Source organism: Arachis stenosperma, chromosome 7 (assembly GCF_014773155.1).
Source record: "Arachis stenosperma cultivar V10309 chromosome 7, arast.V10309.gnm1.PFL2, whole genome shotgun sequence".
Classification (NCBI taxonomy): Eukaryota; Viridiplantae; Streptophyta; class Magnoliopsida; order Fabales; family Fabaceae; genus Arachis; species Arachis stenosperma.
Genome location: NC_080383.1, coordinates 81,276,186 through 81,301,294, shown reverse-complemented (window position 1 = coordinate 81,301,294; position 25,109 = coordinate 81,276,186). Strand labels below are relative to the sequence as shown.

The 25,109-nt window shown below is 31.4% G+C and overlaps 1 protein-coding gene across 2 annotated transcripts; it reads left to right on the top strand.

The window, feature by feature from the left end:
- Positions 1 to 777: 777 nt before the first annotated feature.
- Positions 778 to 13,770, top strand: LOC130941699 (cytochrome P450 72A68-like). 2 transcript variants are annotated; one of them, XM_057870278.1, is made up of 6 exons: positions 778 to 1,112; positions 8,847 to 9,064; positions 9,255 to 9,499; positions 11,389 to 11,776; positions 13,002 to 13,421; positions 13,677 to 13,770. In XM_057870278.1, the coding sequence occupies exons 1-6, from the start codon at positions 830 to 832 to the stop codon at positions 13,680 to 13,682; spliced, it is 1,560 nt and encodes a 519-aa protein (XP_057726261.1). In that variant the 5' UTR covers positions 778 to 829; the 3' UTR covers positions 13,683 to 13,770. The 2 variants fall into 2 exon arrangements, with proteins under 2 accessions (XP_057726261.1, XP_057726260.1); XM_057870277.1 differs by lacking the exon at positions 13,677 to 13,770 and having other exon boundaries at positions 13,002 to 13,574.
- The last annotated feature ends 11,339 nt before the right edge of the window (positions 13,771 to 25,109 follow it).

Below are 25,109 nucleotides of genomic sequence, written 5' to 3'. Positions count from 1 at the left end.
TAACAAAAATGTCGAAACCCAGATATTTAATCAACATTAGCTGTTGATTACGCTGAGGTAATTACGCTCTACCAGAACAACACCTTCTTGCCAACACTGCAGTGCCTCATATCCCACAATGGACTTTCCATTGAGAAGCAGTAGAGCAGGCGTGGCAAAGCATGGGAGATAAGAGCAAGGGGCAGCACGCCTGGCAGCTTTTGAGCATCGCGATGTGCATGATGCAGTGTCAGCCACACGATTCCAAGCCATAATCGCATGCATGCTTTTCATTGCTCGCTAGTTCGTGGTGTTCCATATCACCAAAAATAAATTAATATTAAAATTAATAATGTTAGAACAAAACAAAACTTATATTAGTTAATATTAATTAATTATTATAATAATTTAATAATAATTAATAAATATTAAATAAAATAAATTTTCATAATTTTTTACTAATTTATTTTATTATTATTAAATTTTTTTCATCAAAATTAACAAAAATATTTAATAAAAAAATAATAAAAAATAATCAAAATTTATTTTATTTAATATTTATTAATTATTATTAACAATTAATAAATATTACTATTTTTTGTCTTTTTAATATTTGCAAAAAAATTCATTTGTATAGTTATACTTTGAAAATATCGAGACGAAATTAAATGACATACACTGCATGCAGCATGCCAGCACCTCCCACACTTATTTCCGCCAAAATTTAGGAAATTTTCAACTTTTTCCATATACTTATTTCCGTGGAACACTTGGCTTCCTTCTCTTTGAAATCTTATACGATCTGTATTTTGCTTCTACCACCAATATATCGCACAGAGAAAAAAAGAAAATGGAAGCAGCATGGCCTACTATTGTTATCGCTGCAGCCACAGTAGTTGTGTTGCTTTCATGGGGATGGAGGATCCTCAATTGGTTATGGCTGAGACCAAAGAAGCTTGAGAGGTTGCTAAGAGATCAAGGCCTTCGAGGCACACCGTACAAGGTTCTAGTTGGAGACTCGAAAGATTTTATGAAGATGCAAAGGGAAGCAAGAACCAAACCCATGAACACCTCTGATGATGATATTGTTCCTCGTACGCAGCCTTATGTCCTACAATGCTTCAACAAATACGGTACGATATGTCTAATTGTTAGTTATGGAATTGTGTTATCTAAATTAATTCGGTTTTATTTTGTATCACCTTTCATCAACATTGTTTTAGATACTCATAGAAAGTGATATTTATTGAGAAAATGACATTCGTTATATACTTGTATGCCCATCCACTTTTTTTTTCCTTCAAAGTGTCATATATATTTTCAAGCCATGTATATGTGTTGTACTGTGTCCATTTATCATCTTGTATAATTTAAACGAAAGAAGACGCGTATTTTATTTATATCTTAACAAAAATAATATTTAAAATCTTTTATGTATATTTCTATTGTACATATTTTTTATGGTTTTAAAGATAAATTTTTTATTTTTTATAAGTTCATAGTGTCATTTATACGTCATAATATGATGTGAACAAAAAAAGAATAGAGAAATAATATCAATCGGAAACGTTGTTTCTTGGACTTAAGCCATCTTTAATTAACATGAGCACATAATTAATTTGTCTAGCAAGTTTTAATTGTTGTGGTCATTCACCAGAATGTTATTAGTTTGTCTTATTTCACGGTTCATCGCATAGATACGTAGTGAAAAAAATTATGCTACACACTATATGTACGCTATGTAATAAATTTTGTCATAGCATGAAAATAGATGTAACTGAGATTTCAAATTTTAAGAATGATTAAATATGTGAAAAACCTGGTGAATCAAAACCGTTAGCTTTTTTTGATTGGTTTATTTGAGTTAAAAAAGTATTTATTTTTTTAAAAAAGTCTATCCAAATATAAAAGAATATTTTTTCTGTTAAAAAAATCTTTTTAAAAAAACAAATTGGACAAATTTTTTAAGATATGAAAAGAAATAGTGTGTAATTCACCAAAATGGATAATTAGTATATTTTTTTATATGGGTTTAAATTAATTTTTTTAATTTTAAGTCATAAATTGGACCCTCAAAGTTAAAGAACTAGAAAAATCTAAGGATCAGATTTTATAATGCACAAATTGAAGGGTCTGATTTGAGTTGAAATAAAAAATTTTTCTTGTCGTAAAGAAAATCGGACCAATTTGCACATTTAAATTTTTTTAATACTAAAATACGAATTTGAGGGTCAAATTTATATGTTTAAAAAATTTAAAATAAAAAATCAAAATTTAAACCTCAAATTTTTGTATTTAAAAAAAATTGATAGTCACAATTTTAACCCTCAATTTTATGCTCTCTTCATGATAAAAAAATACACATAAATTCTCCACATTGTTTGAAACACCGTTGGAAACCTAATAACAAAAATAAAAAGCGGACAAATTGAGAAAGAAAGAGGAAGAGAGAGAATGTTTTTCAAATAGTGAAGTGTTGTGTAAAAATTGATTCAACTATCTAGAAAATAAAAATTCTCACTTTTTTACATTGCAGGATAGTATTTTATACAACTATAAGAGAGGATGTACTATTGTTGTGTAAGTTAGACATTAGTTTAGTTACAAGTAGTAATGAAGCAGCAAATAAGTTAGTTATGAAATGAAAAGAAGCAAATAGAAGTTAGTTAGCTTTATATGTATATAAATACTTTTACTCTTCTCTGTAAAGTGTGTTTGCCATCTCTCTCTTTTTTTTTCTCTCCCTCATCTCTTTTTTTTTGGGGTCAAAACTCCCTGAACTTTCACATGGTGCGGTGAACGTTATGTGACTCAACTCTATTCTTCTGAATTTTTTCGATTCTTAGCTCCTCTTTTCAATTTTTTTCTCCCTTTCTTGCTTTTTTTCTCTTCTCTTGAACTCACATGATAGGGTTTGATGAGAGCTTGTCTACTTCCCTTCCTCAAATCAACTCCGAATTTAAATAGCGGTTCCAATCAATGAGACCAAGAGAAGAAGCTTCATCGATGGCACACAATCCGAAAACTGCATGCTTGGTGAATCCAGGATTTGATAATGGCAATTCAAATCAGGCTTCTCACCTTCTGATCTTCAGAATTTAGTTCGATTACTCTCTCAAATTTCCTATCTTCAAGCCCAGATTCTATGAGCATTAACAAATGTGAGTTCTGATCTTTCAAACCCCTTCTTTATTCATCCATGTGAAAATTCTGGCATTAGTTCTCACTCATTAAAACTACAATTCTTGGTCACGTGCTATGACTCTGGCTTTGAAAGGAAAGAACAAATTTAGTTCATTGATGATAGCATTCCAAGACCGTTAGAGTCTGATGCTACCTTTTTTGCATGGAAAAAATGCAACATTTATGTGCTGTCTTGATTAAGTGTATCGATTAGTGAAGAAATCTTAACGTTATTTGGACCGAGAATGCTACGGATATTTGGCGCAATTGACGGCATCGCTACTACTAAGATGACATCTTCAGGATCGCAAAATTAGAAGAAGAACTATTCTTAGTCAAACAAGATGAGCTGAGCATTAGTGCTTATTTCACGAAATTAAAGGCAATTTGGCAAGAACTTGATAATTTTTGCCCCATTCCAACTTGCAATTGTGACGATTCTTGTACATGCGATCTTGGTATCATTTGAAACTACAAGAAAGATACATATGTAGTGTGCTTTTTGAAAGGGTTGAACGAGCAACATGCGGTAGCCAGATTGCAGATCATGCCAATGAAGCCTCTGCCAAGCATCAATGATGCTTTTACCCTTCTCACTCAATAAGAAAGACAGTTGTCCACACCTAAAATTCTTGAATCTAAGGTTGTGCTTGCTACTCATGTCACTCACAATGCTGCAATAGAGTATTCAAATTTTGCTCCTAGAGGTAGAGAAAGGGGGAGTTGAGGTAAGGGTGTGAGAATTGGCCGAAATCCCACTCGTGTATTCTCATATTGTCACAAAAGTGGACATTTAATTGACATATGTTATAGAAAGCATGGGCTTCACCCCTCTCCATGAAACAACAGCAGTATAACTCGATGGCTATGAATCTAACTACCGCCGAGAGTGGTGATAGCGGTACTCAAGGCATTTCTCAACAAAAAGAGGAAAATAACACCATATTCTCTTTCACGCAAGATCAGCAACAAACATTACTTGCATTAATCCAACAAGGTAGTTCACAGTCTCTTGGTGCCAACACTAACCACCCTGAGTTAGGTATAATTACACACGCATTGCATATGAGTACACATATCTCACATCTTTTGTCAGTTAAATTATTTTATTCTGACTCTTGGATCCTTGATTAGAGCAACCAATCATGCGTGTCATTTCTTGAATGCATTCACAAGTTACACTCACATAAAACCAATCATGGTCATACTACCTGATGGCACTCACACCATCACAACAATTTCTGGCACCATTTCTTTATCTAAAGACTTATATATAACTAATGTTCTATACATAGCCACAGTCAATTTCAATTTCTTGTCAGTTAGCCAGATTACTAAAAATTTAAAATGCAAATGCTCTTTTACTGACAAAAGTTGTGAGATACAGAATTTGAGTACATGGAGGATGATTAGCATAGCTAAAGAAGCAGGAAGCTTGTACACATCGAAATTCCTTTAAAGAATGAACAAGATCAAGTCTCAAGTTCAAATCAATGCCTCACTAATCACATCACTCACACATTATAGCATGCAACTAGGAACTCCTTCACTGTACACACAAGTCACAAGAATAAATGCATTAGTAGTGATAGTCTTGACATATTAGATTAGGCCAAATTCTTTAAAAAAAAAACTCCAGCTAATGCATACCATTTACTCATTCATAGATTGTATAGGATTTAAGGTACCATGTGATGTTTGTCATTTTTCCAAACAAAAGAAGTAACCATTGTTTGTAAGCACTACAAAATTTAATAATACATTTGATTTAGTTCATTTTGATATATGGGCCCATTTTTGTTTAGTCCACACAAGATTTTAGGTATTTTTTAATTATTATGGATGATAAAAGCAAGTTTACATGGGTTTATTTTTTGAAACTTAAATCTAAAATTTTTAAGTTGGTAAAAATTTTTATCGCTTTTATTGAAAACCAATTCAGCAAAATAGTTAAGGTAGTTCAACCTGGCTCAACCTTAACTCCTTTTATAAATCAAAGGGCATAATTCATCAGATATCATGTGTTGAAATTTCACAATAAAATGGAGTTGTGGAGCGAAAGTCCCAACACATCTTAAATATTGCTAGAGATTTAATCTTTCAATATAATCTTTTTCATATTTTTTGCCTTTATGCAATAAATCATGAGTGCATCTGATGAATAGGGTCCCTAGCATCAAGTTAGAAAACCAATCTCCCTTTAGCATTTTATATAGTGAGGTCCCTGATATCAAACATTTAAAAGTTTTTGAATGTCTTAGTTATGCAAGAACCCTTGCTGTCAATAAAAAAAATCAGACGATCGAGTCAGAAAATACATCTTCTTAGGATACAAGGAACATACAAAAGGGTACATCCTTATGGATTTAAAATCCAAAGAATTATTCATTTTTCTAGAAATATTTTTTTATGAAAATTATTTTCCTTTAACACAAATAGTCACAAATGTTCCAAGTGTTGCTAAGAATATGATAAATCCATCACAATTTTTTTTTGCAATGACTTTAATCCCTTTGGACACTTTCATACCACTTCAGATTCTTTCGTCACTTCTCAATCACCACAATACACATTATCACAAATACCTACTGCACCTCACAATTACACATCACACACAAATACTTAATCAAGATATTCCAAATCATAGCACGTCAACCACAAATAATACATCTCATACACAATCAGATGCATCAGCCAGCACTAATACTAGACCTCAAAGAATAAGAAAATCACCCCTCACTTAAAGGATTATCAATGTATGTATGTCTTCTTCTCCAATACTGTTAATTCATCTTGCAAGTATCTAATAGATAATTACATCTTATGATGCGCAATTACAATAATTGAGGTACTTTTTATTATCCATATCAGCAACTTTGGAACCCAAGTTATATAATGACACTGTGAAGGAAGATTATTGGAGAAAGACAATCAACGATAAACTTTTGGCTCTTAAGATAAATGGAACCTGGTTATTAGCTACTCTTCCTACCGAACAAAAGACCATAGGATGCAAGTAGGTGTTTAAAATTAAACACAAGACTGATGGTAGTGTAGAAAGGCACAAAACTAGACTAGTCACAAAAGGGTTTACACAAACCGTGGACTTTGATGATTTTAATACATTTAGTCCAATTGTAAATATGACAACTTTTTTATTGATCTTGGCACTTGAGATAGTCAAGGGCTATCATTTACAATAGCTAGACATAAATACAGTATTCTTACATGGAGAGTTATCTGAGGATGTATACATGAGGGCACCACCAGACCTAAAGGTTCCAAACAACACTGTGTGTAAACTTAAGAGACCTCTTTATGATCTCAAACAAGCACGCAGACAATGAAACTCTAAGCTAAACTAAGTGCTTCTTGCAGCAGGCTATACTCAGTCCAAGAGTGATCATTCTCTTTTCACCAAGTGACAAGTGTCAAAATTGAAAATTCACAGCAATTCTTGTGTACGTAAATGATTTAGTTATAGCTGGTGATGACATGAAAGAAATTAATGCCCTCAAAGCATTGTTGGATGCGAAATTCACCATCAAGGACTTAGGACAACTGAAATTTTTCTTGGAATGAAAGTAGCTCATAATAGCAAAGACATCTCTCTATATCAACGCAAATACACACTCAACCTCCTCAAAGATTTTGGCACAATAGAATTTAAATTTGCTTCAACTCCTATGAGCTATAACACTCAACTCACCAAGAATTCAGGAACAAGTTTAGAAGACACATCCAAGTACCGACAACTCATCGGATGACTCATCTATCTAACAAATATTAGACATGACATCTCCTTCGCAGTTGACAAGCTTAGTCAATACCTCGATTGCCCCACCAATTCTCACTTCAAATAAGGCATATGCACCTTCTCAGATACCTCAAGTCATCTCCAACAGCTGGCCTCTTCTTCAGCTCAAATTTTGATATTTCACTCTCTGGCTACACGGACTCGGATTGGGCTACATGCTCAGACACACGATGCTCGGTCCCTAGCTAATAATGTTTTTATCTTGGTACCTCCCTTATTTCGTAGAAAAGCAAAAAGTAAGCCATGGTGGCTCGCTTATCTTCGAAAGCTAAATACCAGGCCATGGCTTTAGGCACAGTTGAAGAACAGTGGCTCTTGTACTTGCTCAAGGACCTTAGAATTGACCATCCTAAGCCATTTACCTTGTACTGTCATAATCAATCCGCCCTCAACATCACATCTAATCTAGTCTTCCATAAATGCACCAAACACATTAAAGTTGATTGGCACATCACAAGAAAAAAGGTTCTGGCGGACATTCTCAAACTCCTACCTATCTCCCTCTAACCAAACCGCTGACATTTTCACTAAAGCTTTGGCTCCTAGACCTTTCAACCAGTGGCGGAGCTTGAAATAAAATTTTGGGGGGCCAAATAGAAAATAATTGTCAAGATATTTTTGATATGGACCCATTTAAGATAAGTTCGTCTAACCTCATCTCTTTGATTTGGATGATATTGCCAAATTTAAAGCTATTTTTCAGTGTTTCATTCTAAAGAATTAAGGTCAAACTCATCAGATGTAACTCTTTAAACTTTTGAATGTTGTATCTCACTTTCTTCGTAATTCATTCAAGTAGAAGAACTATCTACAGGGGTTGATATTATAAAAATTATATGTTCTCGTTCTTGAATATTAGCCTTCCTCTTAAAAATGCATTAGTTCTTTGATTTTTCATGATTATTTTATACAAAAATTTGAATATATCTTGTAAAATATGTAAAAAAAAAAATTAGAAGGATAAATACTAAAATTTATAATATTTATTGAATTTTTTTATCAATTTATACAAATACAATAATATTAATACTTATTGAATATTCTAATATTTTTTAGCATATAAAAAATTAAATTAAATAAATAGTAAAATATAAAATAATATTAAATTACATAAATAAAAAATACCTAATTTTTTATATTTGAACTCAAAGATAGAAAGAGTGTTACTTATTGAATAGAGAGTTGCGAAATGCGAATACACTTAGTTCAATCCAAATCTAATAAGGTTTGAATGTTTAAAACTAAAAACTATTGTGTAATAAAAGTAAGAGATGAAAATTGAACTTTGATATTTTAAGTCATAGTAAAATATTTGAGCAAACTAAACTATTTTTTATTTTCTAAAAAAATACTATTAATTTTTTTAACCAAAGTTTGGAGGGCCGTAGCCCCTTTGTATTAACTAAACTCTGCCCCTACTTTCAACCATGCATATTCCAAGTTTGGACTAGTGAACATTCACTCTCTAGTTTGTGGGGGCATGTAGGAGGATGTATTATTGTTGTGTAAGTTAAACATCAATTTAGTTACAAGTAGTAGTGAAGCAGCAACTAAGCTAGTTATGAAATGTAAAAAAATAAATAGAAGTTAATTAGCTTTATGTGTATGTAAACCTTTTTATTCTTCTATGTAAAATGTGGTTCACTATTTTTGAATTGTGCCTTTTATTTTCTCTTTCTGATTCTGCCATCTCTCTCTTCTCTTTCTCTCTCCCTCTTCTCTTTCTTCTTACGTCACAACTCCGCGAACTTTCACAACAACCATCTTCTCTAACTTTGTATTGCCGGTTGGCAAATTGGCATAGATATTTAGTGACTAATTCTCAAATAAAATAATTCTTATGAAGTTCTTTGTATGTGGTATACAGGAAAGAATTCTTTTTTCTGGTCTGGAGGAATACCAATAGTGATAGTCACAGATCCTGAACTAATCAAAGATGTATTCAACAAGAACTATGATTTTCGAAAGCCAAATACAAATCCATTGATCAAATTATTGGTTAATGGGCTTGGTGGCCATGAGGGTGAGAAGTGGAGAAAACATAGAAGAATAATCAATCCTGCATTTCATTCAGAAAAGTTGAAGGTTATTTTCACTACGTACATATATCTAAATTTAAATGACGAGTATGAAATTTCTTCGTTCCTCAATTTCGGCATGGCATAATTTGCAATAACTTGAGCTCGTAATGTATATGTTAGGAACAAGTAACACATATTTTCTTTTCTTTTTTTAGAAACTTATTTTGACTTATTTTTTCTACATTGCTTCACAGATTATGATACCAATATTCTTCAAAAGTTGCAATGACATCATATGTAAATGGGAGAAAATGATATCGTCGAATGAATCATGCGAAATAGATGTGTGGCCTTCTTTTCAAAATCTAGCCGGTGATGTTATCTCTCGAGCAGCATTCGGAAGTAGCTACGAAGAAGGAATAAGAATATTTGAACTTCAAAGAGAGCAACTTAAACTTACCATGGAAGTTGTGATGAAAGTTTATATTCCCGGATCGAGGTAAGATTACTTTACAAATCAAATGTGGCTTATAATTAATGCAAGATAATGATGTGTAAATGACATTTACGTTCAACACAATGGACACATAAAATTAAACATTGTATCTTGAGACACATGCATAAACGAAAAAATTACTACACTCCCCTTTGTTAAAAATCATCAATCCAAAGCAAAATTCACAAACCTAATCATCATCAAGATTTCTTTTCTTAAAATTGGAAAAAGTAGAAAAAGAAAAGAAAAGATAGAGATATAGAGAGACGAGTAAATATTAAAAATTTGACATTTTTATCAGGACAAAATAAAAATAAAGATGATAAAAAATGTCTTTATTTCAAGTTTCAACCAAATTTTGTTTCTCAACTTTTGATGAGGGCAAACAAATTTCTATTTTTGGGAAATAAAATCTTTTTGTGTATTTGTTTCTGTCTTTCTTTCTATAGATTTTTCTGTGTGTCGTTTTTTTTTGGTATTTGTGTCCCAAGAATCCAGACAAACCTTAAGATGCAGTGTAATAATAATTGCAAATTGAATAGGAAAAACTATTAAAAAAATGAGAAATTTAGAACAATTATTTTTATAAAAAATTTTTATCCCATGAATATTATAACAAGTAGACTCTAAAATTGAAATACAGATAATGAATGGATAAATATATAAGAAAAAAAATATAATTATCAAAATCGGATTAGACCGAAAATTCAATGAACTGTAGTTTGGCCGGTTTAATAATGGTCAAACCTATTGCACTGGCAGGAATGGGACTCGAACTATGAACCTTATGTAAAACTTCAGCATTCTTGTCGCTAAATCAAACTTACTTTTTTGACTATTATAGACTAATAATAAAATATATAATAACCAAGTTCACAGGAGAATGCTCTAACAACTTTACAATAGTTCATACGTATAAGGTTAATTTTATTTATATCTAATAATTTATATATATATATATATATATATATATATATATATTAAAGCAATGAGGTAATTATATATAATTTATTTAAATTTAAATAATATGAAATATTAAACATTAATTTTTATTTTTAATAAATATTGTATTATAATTTTATATATTTATTTAATTATTATCTGGTTAAACAGTTTGACCATTGACTCATCGGTTGAACTATTAACCCAATAACTTTATCATGTCGATTACTGGTTCGATTTTGATAACTAAAAAAACTATATTTAAGGCGTTGAAAATAAAAAGAGAAGAACAATTAAAAAATAATTTTTATTATTTTGAATTAAGATATTTCCGATAAGCTAATCAATTTATTAGGGATTCAGTTTTCATACGCATAAAACGACTTTTTGTAAAGATATTTATGTATCGCATTATTATTGGACATATTAATAAATCGGTTATTTTTGAATTTCTTAACAAATTAGAATAAAATCGATTTTTTATAACAATAACAATAAATCCAATTGTTATCAGATCCGATTGAACCGACTAATTTACATAATCCACTAGATCATGATTTTTTTTGTTTTTTTAAACAAAAATCAGGGGATATTTGTCTTTTTATCAAAAAATTTAAACATGATTCGGTTTAGATTGTGTAAATTGATCGGATCAAATCGGGTCTAATAATTATAATGCGGACAATTGGGTTTATTATTGTTGCTATAATAAACCGATTTTGTTCTGATTTATTAAAAAATAAATTATTAATCAATTTAATAAAAATGTTCTATAATATCATAACACATGTAAACGTCCTTAAAAAAAAAGACATTTTTAGTATCTTTTTTTAGTGTCTTTATTGAAGTGGTCTATTAATTTCAAATACCAAATTTTTTGTTTGTTCGTCACTACTTTCTAGTACTAGGAGAATTGAAATAATTATAAGATTAATTATGTTTATTTGCAGGTTTTTACCTACTCGTAACAATAGGAGGATGAAGGAAATCGACAGAGAAATAAAAACTTCACTTAAGAAAATAATTAATAAGAAAGAGAAAGCGCTAAAAGCAGGTGAGACAGCAAAAGATGATTTACTGGGTATATTGTTGGAATCAAATCAGAAGGAAATTGAAGAGTATGGAAAAAAGAAGAATAATGGAATGAGTGTTGAAGATGTAATCGACGAATGTAAATTGTTCTACTTTGCGGGACAAGAGACGACTTCAGTTTTGCTGGTTTGGAGCATGGTGTTACTCAGTAAGCATTCTTATTGGCAAGCTCGGGCAAGGGAGGAAGTCTTGCAGGTCTTTGGTAGCCAGAAACCACACCTTGATGGCTTAAATCGCCTTAAGATTGTAAGTATTCTGATTTGTGTCCTTGTGACATTACTTGCTATGTGTAGTTAGATATCAATCATATCACGATCCGAGTGAATCCGAGTTTGACTCGATCCAACATTTTGATTAGACCACTTATTTACACTCTTATCGGAACTTAAATCTGATTAAAACTTAATATTTTCGGGTCAAACAAAGACTAGATTGAGAGTATAATACTAGAGCATGAGTCACCATCATCACTGTCCTTCTTCTCCTCCTCCATCATCAAACAAAGACTAGGTTGACTACTGTTTGTTGAGTCTGAGTACGAAGATGGAAGAATTGTGGAAGTACGAATTCCATTACAAAATACTGTGTGTGTATGACTCTATATCCCCTTATTTACTCTCCCAACCAGTCTGGGTCTGGCTGACTCAAACCTTGAACCTAACTCGGTTGAGTGATTAGACCGAAAAGAGTTTTTATACTTTGAATTCAATTACATCTAAATGAAACCAAGCCAAATTTGTCCAAATCGACTGGGTCCGGGTTTCTTCTTTAGACCGAATCTTGATATTTTTTTTGGTGACTTAAAAAAAAATAAACAAAAACTAAGAACGAGAAAAAAAATAAGAAACTGCTTAAGAAAGACAGTTCTACTGAATACTACTCTCAAATTCTTTCCAAGATCATAAATTTACTAAATTTATATTAATGTATATATACTTTTCATTTTTATTATTCTTTGTGTTTTTGTTATGCGTAAAGCTTAATATTAATTGTTAATTTATCGTATATTTGATAATTAAATTTTATTATGTTATTTTTTTATTTTTTTATAATGGTAGATGTCTAAATAAATTTGTGAGTACAAAATTATCTGTAAAAAATTATAGATGGAGTTATTACTTTTATTGAACCATGAAAGGTTCAATATATTTCTTTTTTTTTACATTTTAATATAAACTTAATTTTGAGACATTGACAGTGTAAAAGTATTTTATATACCATTATTATATAATTATACATTCATTTTTTTAGATGATTATTCACGTGATTAATATGAAAGATATTGTGACATTACATTGGTTGCATGTGTAAAACTACTTTACACTGAAAATGAATCAAATAAAATTAAATTCTTTTAATATTAGATAAATAAAATTTTGAATTATTTTATTTTTTTTTAATTTTAAGTATTAAGAAGACAAATTGAAACACTTTTTACTCAATACTTATTAATATAAATCTCTTATAACAGGTGACTATGATATTATATGAGGTTCTCAGGTTATATCCACCGGTACCTGGACTTACTCGAACTACCGCCAAAGATATAAAACTTGGAGACCTAAATTTGCCTCAAGGAGTGCAAATTTTCTTCCCAATTGTTTTGATTCACCATGATTTCAGACTTTGGGGTAATGATGCAAAGAATTTCAATCCTGAAAGATTTTCAGAAGGAGTATTTAAGGCGACAAATGGCAAAGCTTCTTTTTTGCCATTTGGATGGGGTCCTAGAATCTGTATTGGACAAAACTTCTCGTTATTAGAAGCAAAGATGGCTTTATCATTGATTCTACAACATTTTTCATTTGAACTTTCTCCAGCTTATACTCATGCTCCGATGACTATGGCTTTACTTCATCCACAACATGGCGCTCATATCATTTTACATAAGGTAAAAATATAAAAATAATAATATGCTCATCGACGTTTGATTTTCATAATGTACTAATTAATAATATACTATTTTATTGTAAAATACTAATGGGAGTAAAGGCAAAGAAAAGCTGATACCATTATTAGTATTTTCTGATATGTGTGTCTTATACTTGACATTTTATAACATTTACAATCAATTTAACACACTTGTAATTTCTCCTAAGGTTGCTTCACTTTGTGTCATCGTGTTTTGTTATATTTATTTTGGCAGGTTTAGCTTTTATTTAGGTAGTCTATTTAGAATGCTCCCCAATCACTTTCATCCATGTAAGTATTTAAGTTGACAAGTGACTCGTGATTTGGAGGCTATTTTGGCTCATTTTAGTTTACTCTTGGAGAATTATGAGTCAAGGCTTGAAGAGAGATGAAAGATAACTTTTCATATACTCACTTTTGATATTTTCTTAATTTATATTTATAGCGAGAAAAGTTTCAACTTCTCTCTAGGTTTTTTAAAATTTTACTTTAAATTTCTACTTTTAAATTTTAATTTTATTTAATTGTAGTTTTATTTTTATTTTCTTGTTTCTCTACACTATTTTGTTTAGAATCTCTTAGTTTATTATGAACTATATGAATTTTTTTTATTAATGAATTTAATTTTTTATATTTTATTCGTATTTATTTGAGTTGTTAGTGTTAAATTTTTGTAGTGGATAATTGTACTTTTTTTAATTCTTACAATTTATGATGTTTTATTTTTAGGCAAATATACACCAAATGGTTAATGAAATGTTCACATTAATTATGAAATAAATTTTTTCTTTTTAACCTTACAGACTTGTGGTTGAGAATTTGGGTAACCTTGAGTTACTAATATCTAATTTTGATTCATAATTTAGCATTGTTAGTTGATCTTATTTTCATTAAATTTTTTACTAAATTAAATTAATAAGTTGTTTAAGATTTATGAATTAGTGCTAATTATGCCTACTTAACTTTTTTCAATGTGTAAAGGTTGATGAAATAGATTAACTCTTAACAATTATGTGGTTATTGACAAAGATAGTGATCCTTAAGTTTCAATCACAGTTAAGACTCTTTTAGCATTTGAATTTTTTCTTTTATTAGTTAATTGTCTTAATCACTTTTAGTTTAATTTAGTTGTTTCTTGTTGTAGTTCTCATTTTAATTGCTGTCCTCTTATCTCATACTTGTTTATTAGTTTTTTACTTGCTCATCAATTCTATTTTCTTGCAATTTAGTTATTAATTGTTTTTTTTAGTTTCTAGTCAATTTAATTTTTCGTAACTGCGATCAATGCAAACCCTCCAACTTTCATAGCCAATCTTAATGCATTACATTGTGAGTTCAAGAGAAACAACACGAGTCTAAATTTCTGGTTATTGATTTAAATTATTACATTTTAATCTAAATTTTGAGAATATTAAATTCTAATTTAAAATTATATTTACAATAAATTTGAGATTTTTAATTTTAGAATTTTTTTTAATTAATATTTAGCATTCATCAAACCTTATGATGATGATGTACGTAGAAAGAAGAATGATGGAAGGAAGAGAACAGATAATGGAGGTTAAGATCAAAGAGGACAGAATTGAGAAAGTGGAGGTTAAGATTTCATCCTTCAAAGAAAAGTGTAATCCAAAAGCTTATCTTGAGTGAAAATTAAAAATTGAGCAATTATTCTCATGTCATATTTAATTTACACCAAAGAGAATAAAGGTGGCAGCCACAATTACAAGAGGAGCGGCTTAGATATGAAGAACTATTAATGGATACATGGGATGAAACGAAGAGGTTGATGAAAAAGAGATTTATCCCTTCCCATGACCATAAGCACCTTTATAATAAGAGCTATAATAAGAGAAATGCTAGGAACCAAAAGGGTATTAGCCAAAAATCAGCCAAATATCTTTGAGTGAATCCAAAATCTCTACGAGTTAATATATATGGATGTTTCTTCTGCTAAGTATCAGAATGTTTCTTTTTCATACTAAATGGATGTTCTTTTATATATTTTTCGAATTTTTTTGTATTACAAATGTGAATGTTTCTATTTCTTTAAGAATTTCATAATTTTTTTTTAAATTTTATAGATATTTAATTATTTTTACTAAAATATAGTTGAATATTTCTTTTGTTAAGTATTAGGATGTTTTTTTTTTCATAGTAAATGAATGTTTTTTTTTATATTTCTGTACATCTTTATCATTGCATGACTAGAACGCATCTCTTGCGTTCTCAAGACCGCCACACTTTGCATACAGATCCACCAACCCAGTGGCCAGATACGAATCAATTCGAATCCCATTTCTTGTAATGTAATCATGCACTATCCTACCCTATTCCAACTCTCCCGTTTGAGCACAAGATGAGAGAACAATTCCACCCTAAGTAGTGTATGGCGTACGCCTCCGCTGTCTCCGAACCGATCAAACCGTTCTTCACCCTCCTCTCCAGCGTCAAATTCGACTAGAAATTCTTCAAGAAGTTCACCCTCCTCGGTAACCTGTGCCACCACACGAAAACCTCGTTCAGGAACCCTTAGTCACCTCCGTTGTATGAAACGATGTCGTCTCGGAGGCTCATCAATGTCGCCAACATGCAGTTTGAAGGCTCGATCACCATGATACCCAAGTTGAATATCGTTTGGTCGTTTCCCGTGGCCAAGATCTGAGAAAAGTGGAAGAGTATGTGCAGGTTCCGGAGCACGATGATATCGGAGTCGATGAAGATGATTTTGTGGTAGTCTGTGAGTTGTCATAGGCAAAACTTGCTGTAGTTGTACTCGTTGTAGATTCCTTTCTCGGCCCTAGGATTTTGGATTCGTGTTATGATTCGAATCTTCCAGTCTACAGAGGCGAGGGCTCGGCGTTTCGGAGTGGGGGAGGCGAAGAGAGTCTGACAGTGAGAGAGACTTTGTGTGTGATTGTTGGATGTGGGTAGGTTAATATAAGAGAGAAGAGGAAGGTTTTTATAGGTTTTAATTAGGTTTACTTAATCAATTTAAAATTTTTTAAATTTTGAATTTAAAAAATTTAAAATTAATTATTAATATAAATTAATATAATTTTATTTAGTTTTTGACTGATAATCTTTTGGTTGTATATACTTTTCCTTATAATAAACTCCAAAGACTTTCACAAGGCAGTACGAGTGTGAATGAATATTTTAAGGAGATGAGAGTATCTTTGATTTGAACCAATGTGAATGTAGATAAGGAGGGTATTATTGCATATTTTCTAAATGGGCTTAATAGTTTCATTAGAGACGTGGTTGGGTTACAAAATTATGTGGAGTTTGAAGATTTGGTATGTAAGGCCAGAATTTTTTAAAAGTTATTATGAATTAATTTTAAATTATATACTTATTTATTTACAGTTTTAATATCATACATTATTTTATTGAAGATGATTAAAGGTAATTTCGATTAAGTGGATTTAAAATAAATTAATATTTTTATTTAAATTCTATAATTTTAGATTATTTTTTTATTTATTATTTAAAGTCTATTTTAGAAATTTAAAAATAATGATGATTAGATACTTAAATTAAAATTTTATCTAATTTTTTAATTATTAAATTAATTTCTATATTTAAATTATAAATTAGTAGTTGTAGAATAATAAGATTTTTATATGATAATATCTTTATATTTAAATACTTTAAGTTTTGTTAATAAAGAATGTATTATATTTTCAATTAGAGTATTTGAATGAAAATCAAATAGCAATTTGATGCAATAAATAATATTTTTTTAAAGTAATTTTAATGCTTCAATTAGTTTTCAAATTAAACCCCAAAATCCTCAATTCTCACGTACAAACCCTAATCCTAATTAACACACATTTTCCCCTTTCATCAAATGAACCCTAACTGCTACCCTTTCCTTCTTTAGCCGCCAAAATCCCTTTTCATCCCAAACCATGCAGCAACTTCATGGAACAGAGAATGAGAAAGGAAATAGAGTGGGGTCGCGAGAGAAGAGGGAGACCTGAGGATGAGGGAGCGTCAGGGGAGGAGAAGCTCGCCGCCGTCGTCGCCCAGGGAGCTGCCATTTCTGTTCGTCGCTGCTGTTCACCCTCACCAAGTTGCCATCTCCCTTGAGTTCACAAAGAGAGAGATTGAGGGAAGAGGGAGACGCGCATGGGAGAGGAAGAAACTGCCTCTGCACCGCCATCGTTCACGAGCTCAGCCGCCAAGGGTCTTGCCGCTGGTGAGGAGATGTCGTCCCGTTGGTTGCTGCCGTCGAGCAACTGAACTGCGAAGAAAGAGTGCATGAAGAGAGAGAGGGAGCCGGTTCTGCCACCATTGCTGTGTCCAGCCGCCGTCGCTTGCTCCGCCGCCGCTCCTGGAGGGGGTGGCTGAGCCTCTGCTGCCGGAGAACGCCACTGCCGCCGTCGAGATCCACTGTCGGTAAGGATTTTGAGTTTGGTTTCCGTTTCTTTTAAGATTCCGGGATTTTTATTTGTCGCGGCATGTTAGTTTCAGTCATCGTCGCCGGAGTATGGTCACCGCTGCTGCTTGAGGTGCCTGCCGGGGATCTCGTCAAACCGGTTCATAGACTGCTGCCGCTTCGTTTTCTCATCACAGTAAGTATTTACATTTCGAAAACTCCTGCCTTAGTGTTCGATTATGTTTAGTTAAAGACTTTGAGGTTTGGTAACGTAAGTTTGAGTCCAGATGTTGCATGTCGCGTAAGTGTTGATGTGGCTGCTGCGCCGTTCCTTTTATTCTAGTAAGTGTCTCTATCTTAGAATCCCCAACATTAGTTTTTCATTATGTGTTTTAAGATTTTCCATGATATTAATGTTTTAGGAATTAGAAATTGAGGTCGCACATCGCGTTGGAGGCTATTCTGCTTTTGAGAAAGCAAGCGAAGCTGAGGTTTCAGTTGCCATTGATTTCGGGTCGAGAGAAAATGAATTCCTTGAGGCATTTGGATTGTGGTTTGAACATGTCGAGGTAGGAGCTTTTTTTAAAGAACTTAATTTTATTACTTAGAATTGCTATAAATGGATATTAATGTGATAAATGTACTTCTAGTGATTGTGTAAGTCTTATGTATTTGTTGGGTTGTTTTTGGATGAATGTGATTGTTGTTTGATTGGATTGTTGTTTGGTTTTGTTGAATGGGCGATTGCTGAATTATTTCTTTAAAGTTTTGGAAACGAGTTTCGTTCATTGAAAATAATTTGAGTTTAAAGTTGTTTCTTGAAATATGAATTTTTTGGAATTAAACTGACTTGGTTTTGAGCCGTGGAAGGGGCTACAAAATGGTTTGGTTGGGACCCGAAAAGAGTGGCAAAGTCCAAGTTTTAAGGGAGATGCTGCCGAATTTTCATGAAATTTAAGATTTTGTTTTAAAAGTTGATTTAGAAAAAGAATGAATTTGAAAGGTTCTATTACTTGGTTCTTGGTTTATTAAGAAATAGATGTTTTTGAGTTTAATCTGATTACGGAAAGTATATGTTCTAAGATTAATTTAAATATGAAAGAACCTACGTTTTGAAGTTTTATTAAAGAAGTATTCTTTAAATTTTAACTAAACAATTTCGAGCCTTTGGGAGAGTTTTCGATTTAAGGATAAAAAGAAATTGGTTTTTTGGCTTATGTAGTTTTGGTTTTGAAATTAGTTTGGAACTTTTGGCTTACATGCCTTGGTTTTGATTTTAAGTCTCCATTTTAATTGATTTCAATCTAAGAAATTATGATTTTGAGGATTTCTAAAGAGTTTAAAAAATGAGGCAGGTTATTCTTCCCTAAAGTCTTGAGCTGAGGAATTTTTATTACTACATCCTGTTTTAGGATGAATGATTTTGAATCTTTTAGAAAAAACTTTTATTTTGGTGTGATTTTCGAAATGTTTTGAGAAGATGTTGTGGATGGTGACAGTGTTTTAAAAAGAAAAATTTATGTTTGAGAAAAAATGATTTATGGCTTGAATGATGATTGATTTGATATGAATTGTTAATGAAGTGCGGAAATGATGATGAATAAATGAATATGTGGGTTTTGCACTTCTTTTATTTGAGATACGAGTTTTCCTGGGTAAAGTACCGTGGTTTGCCACCACGTATTCTAGGTTGAGACTCGATACTCCATTGACCCTACGACGTAAGGGTGACCGGGCACGTATAAATTTCCGGGAATGGTACCCCCATTGAGCAATTTGATATATATATATATATATATATATATATATATATATGAGAAAAAGCTATGCATAGACTCATGAGGATGCGCGTCGGGAAACAGTCCAAGGGTTTAGCAAACCGGACTTATCGGGTTGGCTTGATAACCGACAGATGAGACTCATCAGTCATAGGGCAGGCATTCATCATATACATCTATGTGACATTGTTTGGGTGTACATATTGTAATTGGTTTGCCTACGTGAATAATTATGTCTAATTGCTAATTGCTCTACTTGATATAACTGCTTGATTGTGTTTGAACCTTCTTATGTGTGTTTGTGATTGAAAACTGGTTGGATTGTGGTGAATTGACTGTCGATATTTAATAAAAAGAAAGCTTTGATGTTGGAGAGATTATGACAATTTAAAACAATCATTAAATACAGGAAAAAATAGTCACAGGAATAAATAACTTAGTAACAGTTTTAAATAGAAAAACTGTCACTAAAAATATTATGACAGTTTAAATAGTCACTAAATATGCCTAAAAATTGTCATAAGAACTAATAACTTAATGTCGGTTGCAAATCGTCGTTAAATTATGACTGTTTAAAGTAGTTATGAAATATAAGGAAAAACTGTCACAGGATTTAGTAATTTAACGACAGTTTCAAAACGTTGCGAAACACAGTACCTCTACAAGTGTTACAAATTAGTAACGGTTTTATATTTTAAAACCGTCATAAACAATTTAGCGATACTCCTTACCAACGGTGGTCCAAAACCGTCACTATGTCAGCTGGCGACGCTAAAATTTGTGACGCTTTTTCTAACTGACGCAAAACCATTTAGTAACAGTTAAAACCGTTCCAAGCATTAAAAAACCGACGCCAAACTGCTCTTTTGTTGTAGTGATTGGGTAAGGGGTAAACGCATTGGATAATAATGATACTTATAAAATAAGGAACATATGGCTAGGATTAGAGTGAAATATATACGAGTAACTTGTGAATTTTACAAAATGTCCAATATAAAAGAGTAACTTAGGATTTAAATATAATAATGTAAAATTACTTTAGAAACATATATAATTTGTTTATCAACATACCAATGAGTTTAAATAATTATTTATAATTTAAATTATAAAATAAACATATAAATCATATTTTATAAAGTACAGTTTAAACTCAAAATATCAATTTCCTAAATTAAATTATATAACCTTTCAATATTTTTCTATCACCGAAACTTTAATGCATTTAATCCGTATTTTATGTTTCAATTGAATAATTATAAAATAAATTTAATTTATAAATTTACTTTCTTTAAGGATGGTTGGTTGATTACTATCTATTATCATCTATTTAGAAAAAGATGATTGGTTGATTACTATCTATTGTCATCTATTTAAAATTATTGACTTGTCATCTATTTAGAATTATTGACATAACATCATTAAAAAGAATAACGTAAATTAAATTCATTATATAAGAAGTTGATATCGACTTTTATATGATACAAACTTGTTTATTATATGACCAAAAACAAAAAAAGCAAAGTCTACTCGTTATGACTTATGACCCAAATGTGAATTAGCAAATGTGATTAACCAAACTTTAACCATGCTCATTCGACCTTCAGTCAACATAATTACCGTATCCTTATAAATGAGCCCATATTTTGTAATAATGAAAAAGATGCAAACCTTTGTAGCAGTTAAAAACATTATGTTAAGATTATAGGTTACATAGACAAATGTCATTTTGAATTATGTATTTTCTCTCGTTTTATTATGTGAGTTTTATATTCTAAAGAGATTATTTATATTTGATTATGAATAAATAGAAGTTTGTTGATAAAGAAACAACTATATATAATTTTCACAAATGATACACATCTTTCTATAGAAATATAGATCAACCTTATTCATAGAAGAATCTTATGCGTCTATTTTCTATGGTAAACTTTGTTCTTATAACACACACTTTCAACTCTAAGACAAAAGCGCACTCTTGTAAAATTACATATCACTTTTATTTATAAAAACATTCAACAACTTAAAAATCATACAAATATCTATCCACATATTTTGGAAAATAAATACATAATATAAACTTTATTCATGAAATACATTTATGTCACTTGTAAGCCATTCACACTTCTTCCTGTAAGAAAACATGAAACTTATTCATCATAATACACTAATAGAAAAGAAATACTCTTTTATTTCTGAATATTTATTACCATGATATGATCTACTTGCTTGCTCCATTTTTTGAATCCCATAGAACCTTGCAAACAAATTTCATGAATTATGTTAGTCATTTGCTAAAAGTTAAAATAATTTTAAGGTTGAAATATATCCCTTGAACTCATTTTTATTTGATACACCTTAAAGTGCAACCTTTATTATTGTATAAGATAGGTGATTCACATGATATGTCTCACACCCAATCCAACTATAACAAAATATATGAAAACTAATATTAAGATAGCTCGTCAAGCAACACTTATAAAAAATATTGTCTGGTATCTTGATTCAATAATTATGATAATTCAAGTCTTTTTCTTCTTATTGATTGTATTGATGAAGGAACAAGTGGAGAAAATTTTTTTCGACTTTGATAACGTGTGAAAGGAAGTGAAGTGAAAAGAAAGTATTTAGTATAGAAAAGATAAACAAAAGGTAAAAAAATATCAACAAATGAAGTAATGACATGCAATACGAATACTAATTGATATATATATATATATATGTATGTATGTATGTATGTATGATGTGACACATTACTAGACATATAAATAAACAGGTTAATACTGTATCTCTAATATTTATAGTTACTTTTATGTAATAAGAGCAGAAGAGTCTTATTTCTGAGGAGAAATAGGAATTCGATTGAGGAACTACTAAACATACTCCTCTCTTATTTGGAGGAAGAAGTTTATCTTTCATGTTGGGTAAGTGAGAGACTTTACCTTTAATAATGCGTTGTTCTTTGTCTTTGTCAAGAGATGGTGCTCTAACACCAAGATATTTACATGCCATGGGGTGAGTTATGATTGGAAATTGTGTTTGGAGTAAAACTCAAATTTGGTTTATACATTGTAGCACACTAATCCAAATAATAACCTTAGTGAATAAATTTAGAGTTGTAAAGGTTCTCTAAACCTTCAAAATTTTAAATCAAGAGTTTAAATTCAATTGTACTCCAACAAGAGAGCATATAGATTGATCATAGCATAAAATTCAAAACGGAAAATTTACGCAACTAAATAATTAACTTAAAAGAGTTAAACTAACAGTTATCTTATAGATACTTCTTAGAGTCATCTATCATTGCTAATTTACCTATTTGTGGATTCTAGTTCTAATCTAACTCTTCACATCCCGTTAATCCAAATCTCCTAATCACCGGTAGAACTACTCTCATCGTCACCTCTGCCAGCATAAGGCTCTCAGTTGTAAACACATACAAAGAAGACAAGGAAAGCACAAGTATAGATAGCAATTACAGCAAGTAGAACAAATAGCAGATAAGCATGGCTAATCAATTAGATAAACCAAAGTAATGAACACTCATGCAAAACATACAAATGCATATGATATATGCCTGTCTTATGACTGATGTTATCATCTATCGGTTATATAGCCAATCCGACATGTTCTGGTAGCTAACCTTGGAGAGAAACACCACTTCGCGAAGCAAGTGGGTCTGAGCCACAACCCCTTGCATACTACACGCTTGACCCAAAGCAAGTGGATTTAACCATTACTACGTACTATCCAGGCGGGTGTTTACAAACTCAACCCTAAGCAAGTGGAAGAAACCACTACTGCTGCTACTGCCCAAGCGTCTCAATCACTGACCCAAAGCAAGTGGAACGAACCACTACTACTGCCACTGCCCAGTTATCTCATTCAACAATTATCTCATATTCAGTCAAAATTTCATAATTAAACTCAGTTCTCAACATTCTTCTTTCTCATAGCTAACCTCATCATCAATCATATCTCAATTCAGTCACATTTCATTATTATTATCATTATCTTTATCAATTCTCATTCAACTTTACCGACATCTCATTACTCAATTATCACTTCACACATTCTTCTCAATATTCCCTTAATTCATTTAACCTATTCACTCTTGTTCTAAGGTTCAAAAACTTGCTTTGGGACTCTAAACGGGTATTAAAGAGATTTGAAAAGCTTGAGGAATAATTTAAAACTTGAAAATATCATTTTTAGAAAACAGGGATTCTGCGTATGCATGCCATGTTTCACGTATGCGGACCTGTAATTTTGCCCATTTCACGTACGCATATCATGCCCGCATGCGTGGGATGTCTGGGCAAAGGCTAGGGTCTGCATCACGTGCATGTTTGCGTACGCAAGCTTAACAAAATTTGCAAAAAGCTGCTAAGTCAGAAAAATTAGTTTTTCACATCCAACTTCGAATGCGCATAACTTTTTCGTTAAAAATCGTTTTCAATCCGTTCTTCAAATGTCACAAACTTCACGAATCCAATTTTTATTTAAAATAAGTTTTACCCAATTTAGGATTCTGGAAGCTAAGTTATAGCCTGCCGAAGTTGGTCAAAATTAGATTTTTACTAAAACTTGAAAATCCTCTAGTTTTCTAAAATTCTTAATTCAAACCAACTGATTCATAACCAAAACAGCCCCCAATGTTCCTCAATCATATTTACATGCTTTCCAATCACTCTTCAATATGTCAACATACAATTTTATCAACTCCAAACCAACCAATTCACAATCAAATCAACACCACTCACTCAATTCAACACTAACCATATTCACATATATCTCAACCACTTCACAATCATTTCAACACATAATTTTGTCAAGTCCATACAACAATTTCCAACTAAAATTTCCATCAAACTTAACATTTATCACTTTTATTCACTAAACATTAAGAATTCACATATTTCAACTTATCCTACGGATAACTAGCCTAGTTTTTGCGTGACATTAAATACTAACTACGAAAAACCAAAACCATACCTTGGCCAATTTCCCCCTAATCTCAGAATGCCTCAAAAGTGCCCTCCTTCCACAGGCTTCCACTTCTCCAAGTACACACCAATTAGATTTCCAGCACCCAAAGTTCAATGTCAAGCTTCCACTATCACTAATTTGTCTCTAAAACACATAATTCAATCTAATTCCACACAACATCACTAAAATTAACATAGAGTTTATCAATTTCAATAATTCACAAGGGTTCAAAGATTTTTTACCGTTCTCACGGATGATCGAAGCAAAACCCAGTAATTCCTTACCACTAGAGCACACGTAATATCATTAAAACACAAAATCTCAATACCCATGAACCCAAATTCTTGAAATTGAAGAGGGAAAGACTGGGTGAGAAAATGAAATTCTCTTATCACTTTGTTCTAATGGATTTGAAGAAAATTTTGTGACAAACACATGGCCGCTGACAGCTCGTCAATCGGAGTTGCGGATTGGAAAATATGATAGATTGAAATTGAACTAGGGCTTAGGTTTTGCTTTC